Consider the following 5,082-nt stretch of genomic DNA (forward strand, 5'->3'; position numbering starts at 1 on the left):
AGAATTTTTAAAACTTTAATACAGTTCAAATCAGTGGACCAGGTTCACTTCAGCTCCTTCACTGCCAAACCTAGAGGAGAAGAGATACAAAATTGAGTCATCCAGGACATACATTTACTCTTGCTTGTCTGGACTTTGTACTTAAGCTAAAGAGAGTTAACAAACCCAGAAATTAAGCATAGCATGGCAGTTTTGTTTAAAATATTAAGTTAATCAGGGCTGTGAGATCAAGCCCCATGTCAGGCTCTGTACTGAGCGTGAAACCTGCTTAAGATTCTCTTTCTCTCTGCCCCTCTTGCAAGCCCTCTCTCTAAATCTAAAGAAATAAAAATAAGAAAATACTAAGTCAGTGTTGGGGGCGCCTGGGTGGCGCAGTCAGTTAGGCATCCAACTCTTGGGTTTCAGCTCAAGTTGTGATCTCAGGGTCATGAGACTGAGCCCCACGTGTGGCTCTGAGCTCAGAGGATTCTGCTCAGGACTCGCTCTCCCTCTGTCCCCCCAGCCCCCCACATGCTCTCTCTTAAAATAAATAAATCTTAAAAAAATAAAAACAAAAAACGTAAACAAAAAATTAAGTTTAGTGTTTGATAATTAAAAACAAAAACACAGTCAGAAAGCAGTCTGTCTCTCAGCCTTCATGAAGAGATCCCGGGAAGTCCCTACGCTGTCAAGCTGCACCGGCCAACTGTCCAGTGAGAAGGGGCGGCCGGAGCCCGCTCTGCGCTCCGGCCCATCTCCCCCCTCCCCCAAGGATGGGCCCCCAGTCTCACCTATGCTCACAGCCTATTTAGTTTTCCTACCTGCGAAATTGGGGATCGGTGACAGCACCCACCTCGCAGAGTTATGGGGAGAAGGAAGAGTTACCCTGAGTTAAGTGTTCGCTGTTACTATTCTGTGTTAGAAAACCACGGACGGGAGTGAAACCAACTGTTCTCGGGCCAGGGAAACTACTTCTGGAACAGGATGAACTATTCATCCCTTTCACCACCAACAGCAAGAACAGATACTTTGACAAGCCACAAGATGCACTTTCCTAAGTCTGAGGACAACGCAAGGAACGAAACCGCGACACAGGAGCCTCCACATTTCGGGTCGGCCCCTCGGGAGCCCAGGCTCGCTCACCTGGGGGCAGGGACTGCTTCAGTTTCTCTGCCTTCTCCTTGTCCGTGATGACCAGGGTGTAAAGGTATCTGCTGCACCGAACTTTGAACTTCACATTGTCCTTATTTTTCTTGATCTTGACAGCTACCAAAGAGACCGGAATCAGGAATTAAATGGTATCACAGAAGTGACATCACACTGTTCACCTGCTTTCTGTTTATGCAGCAAAGTGGCACTTTTGGCAACCACGCTCAGGGCTGCGCTCCCCTCCCCGGACGTCCCCTCTGTAGAAAGAGAAAGCCAGAGGCCCCCTAGGACTTCAATCGTCAAAAAAGTGTCAAAAACCTACACTTCCCTCCTATCAGTACGTCACAGCCTAGGGCTTAATTTTACCTGGTGTACCTGATGCATGGAACGCATGTGAGAACATTCTGTCACCACCTCCCCTCTTCTGGGAATCAGTTCTGGGGCCCCGGGGCGATGGTAACTACTTCCTTCAGGATCCTCCATCTAGCCCCAGGGTTATGTGCTAAAGCTTTTCTCAAGTTTACGAAACCCATTTTCCAGGTTCTCTCCTACTGCCAAAGTCCGTCTCAGGACCACAGCTCAGACGACAGAGCCCCAGGTGTTAACTCGAGCTCAGTGGTGCAAGGTGTGAAGTTTTGTTGTCGGCAGACACGTGTTAGTGTTTCCATGGGGGACGACTTCAGGTATCCATCAAAACTCTGCATTCTAAGTTTAAGAACAGCTCAGACACTCCTGAGAACTCATTCTCACATGTGCACTTTAGTGTCCATCCACACACGGGTTCGCACGCTGTCAGCCCGCGCACCTGACCAGATGGCTGGACACACAGGCCCTCAGCCCCACAGAAGCAGTAAGTGGACTTACAACCCCCGACTCCATCCATCTCTGCCCGTCCGGTGAGTGGGAAGAAATGAGGCACATCACGAGAAGCAGCGCCTGAGCCTGCCCAAGGCAATCGCTGCCCCAGCCTATGTTTTAGGAATTTCGGCAAACTGGGTCTTCATTCAAACAACCTGCTTTGCGGGACGCCTGGGTGGCTCAGTTGGTTAAGCAGCTGCCTTCGGCTCAGGTCATGATCCCAGCGTCCTGGGATCGAGTCCCATACTGGGTTCCTTGCTTGGCGGGGAGCCTGCTTCTCCCTCTGCCTCTGCCTGCCATTCTGTCTGCCTGTGCTTGCTCTCTCTCCCTCTCTCTCTGACAAATAAAAAAAAATCTTAAAACAAACAAACAAAAAAACAACCTGCTTTGCTATCTTAACGCTCCTCTTAAAGCTAAGTCTGCTGCACCGCCCCAGCAGCTGCCCTGCGCCTCGGACAACTGCAAGGTAAGACGCGGGGAGCTCTTAAAGAAAAAACGTTTATTCAACACTGTCCCACCGTGCGGTCCTTCCACGTAAGGGCACCCAGCCCCGGGAACCGAGAGTAGCCAGAGGGTCCGTACACCACTGCTCAGGGCACCGGGATCTGAAACAGCTGAAGGGGAGAAAGCCCCCAAGCGCCCACTGCCGGACGCACAGACCAACTGCAGCAGCCCCCACGGTGGGTCCCTGAGCCTCACAAAGGAAATCCTGACAGACGCTACCGAATGTCACTGCACAGAGGAAGCCTGGAGATGCTGTCTAAGCCAAGCCAGCCAGGCCACAGGGACAAATGCTGCTGCTGTCTCCCCCAGGAGGTTTCCAGAGCAGTCAAGTCAGTAAAGCAACAGAACGGTGGAAGCCAGGGATTGGAGGGAGAGTGGTGCGTTACGCTTCTCGGGTGCAGTTTCGGTTTTGCAAGATCACAAGATCAAAAAAAGCCCAGTGAACGTCTCCAGTGCCAGCAAACTGTACACTTAAAAATAGTGAGGTTTTGCTACGCATGTTTATAATTAAAAATATTTTTTAAAGTTTACTCAGTAAGTCCTAAACACACTGTGTCCAGGGGATCACACTGTAAAAGCAGGCTCCCGAATTCCCAGGCAAACCGATCTGATGGGACTGGGTACCATGTCTTCATGATTCTAAGGATTCCAAAGGATCCTCTGATGTGACCCTTGCACCAGTCCCGTGGGACAGATGCTACTACCCCCGGCCCCGCCCTCAGGAGAGAAAAGACAGTGTTGAGTTTCATCTGTTGAGCATGGCCACCGCTGTAAGAGCTAGGAGCTGAGCCAGGCCGTCACCTCCAATTCCCTGGCCTGAATGAGGACGGTCACGATAACCTCTTTACAGCATGACTGTATACCGACAGGGTCCCAGCGGTCCCCAGAACAGCAGAAAGGGTAGACCCTCCTCCTGTTCCCACAGGTGGCACTTGCACCACTTCCAACAGTCCCAGAGGATCAAAGGTCACAGCGACAGGAACAGGACCCACTAGAAGGCTCTCCCCAAGCTCCCGCCACCTCCTCATTCTTCCACTGACGGAGTGTTAGAGTCTGGGCCACCCCAGTCCGCCGGCAGACACGGCGCTGCTTTCACGAACGATCTGATGTTCTCCTGAGGACACATCTCCGAGTGGAAAAGGGAGCTTTAAGGAGTACTTGATGAGGCGGAAAAATGAGGACCCTGGGCTACCCCCAGTACGGATCCGAGATCTACCCTGTAGGAAGCACAAGCCCCCACACCTCCCTCCACCGTGACAACAGGGCGCCAGCAGACTCCCCCGGCGGGAACACTCGGGGACCAGGTTTGCCGTCGGAGGCTTCGGGGGCATCGTTCCCTTCTTGTTTACAGACGCAGGAAACGAGCTCCTACCCGTGAGAGGCAGACCGCTTCCTACAGCTGACCGTGCCGGGCTGGGGCTGAGGCAGCAGTGGGCCCAGAACCCGACGGGGGCGCCAAGGTCAGGGCTCTGAGACCCACACTCCACCTGGTAAGGACTGTGCTCGGACACGTACCTCTCCTGAACCAACGACGGTTTTTAGCAGCTCACAGCCAGCCAAAGGGAACACTCCGCCCAACAAAGCCTTCCTTGGGGTAAGGGGGATAAAGTCCCTGCTCCCAGGCAGCCAGGATCTGCTTCAACAGCCCCGGGACCAATGCTCCAGGTCTTGGTGAGATCAGGGGAGGGACGCGGGGAAGGTCCAGAGAAGGACCCGGGAGGGACCGCCCCCCGCGCACGCGACCACCGTCACCCACCCTTGCAGTTCGGGCCGGCCACTTACACTTGGCGTCCTTTCGCCGGGCCGTGAGCAGGAAGTCCTTGATCTCCTCGATTTTGCGAGGCTGCAACGCGAATTACAGGCTCGTGAGCTGCACTGACACACGTATCTTTACGGTCGTGACTTGACCACCGCCCCCAGCCCCTCACGGGGACCAGGAACCCAGGACACCCGCAAAGGCGGTCCCGCCCCCGCTGCCCTCCCCCGAGAAAGCCCCAACAGGGGTCATACTCACCATGGCTACGGAGGGAGCAGGGGAGCGCGCGGCCGGCACCTGCGGAGAAGACCGATGTTAGCGTCAGCGGGGCGCGGGCAGTGGCGACGACCCCCGCTTCTCCTCCCCACCCTCCCCCCGAAATGCCCACTCCTTCGCACTCCATCCTCCTCTCCCGCACCCTCGGTCCACACCCAAGGTCCCCAGATCTCACCCAATCGTGGATTACCCCGGATTACCCCCTCAGCACCCCATCCACCTTGCGAAACACTCACAGCAAGCGGCAAGGAGGAGGCCGGAAGAGAGCGAGACTTCCGTTTCCGCTCAGTTAAACCCTCCCCCGAAGGAAGCTGGGTACGGTGTCTGCAAAGGGTCAAGAAGTACATAGGCGTTCGTCCTTCCCACTGCAGCACCTCTGCCCCCTCCTGGCCCAGATTAATAGTGCGGATCAGGAATAAAACGGGCCGCCTTCCTCCTCCCTCCACTTTCGTTTCCTTCCCCACGCCCACCCCCAACCTTGGCTTTGCTGAGCTTCATCTCCGAACCAGTTTAAAGACCGAACACTTATTACCTACTGCTTTCTTTAGATGTGTGCATTG

At 54.3% G+C, this 5,082-nt stretch overlaps 1 protein-coding gene across 4 annotated transcripts; it reads right to left on the reverse strand.

Moving 5' to 3' along the window:
- On the reverse strand, positions 1 to 4,844 carry RPL38 (ribosomal protein L38). Of its 4 annotated transcripts, none has more exons than XM_047708656.1 (5): positions 4,759 to 4,844; positions 4,505 to 4,543; positions 4,273 to 4,333; positions 1,123 to 1,245; positions 1 to 70 (listed from the first exon to the last, which is right to left on the reverse strand). In XM_047708656.1, the coding sequence occupies exons 2-5, from the start codon at positions 4,505 to 4,507 to the stop codon at positions 45 to 47; spliced, it is 213 nt and encodes a 70-aa protein (XP_047564612.1). In that variant the 5' UTR covers positions 4,508 to 4,543; positions 4,759 to 4,844; the 3' UTR covers positions 1 to 44. The 4 variants fall into 4 exon arrangements, with proteins under 4 accessions (XP_047564612.1, XP_047564613.1, XP_047564615.1 ...); XM_047708657.1 differs by having other exon boundaries at positions 4,698 to 4,799; XM_047708659.1 differs by having other exon boundaries at positions 4,723 to 4,788.
- Positions 4,845 to 5,082: the final 238 nt, after the last annotated feature.

The sequence above is a fragment of the Lutra lutra genome, chromosome 16, assembly GCF_902655055.1.
Source record: "Lutra lutra chromosome 16, mLutLut1.2, whole genome shotgun sequence".
Taxonomy (NCBI): domain Eukaryota; kingdom Metazoa; phylum Chordata; class Mammalia; order Carnivora; family Mustelidae; genus Lutra; species Lutra lutra.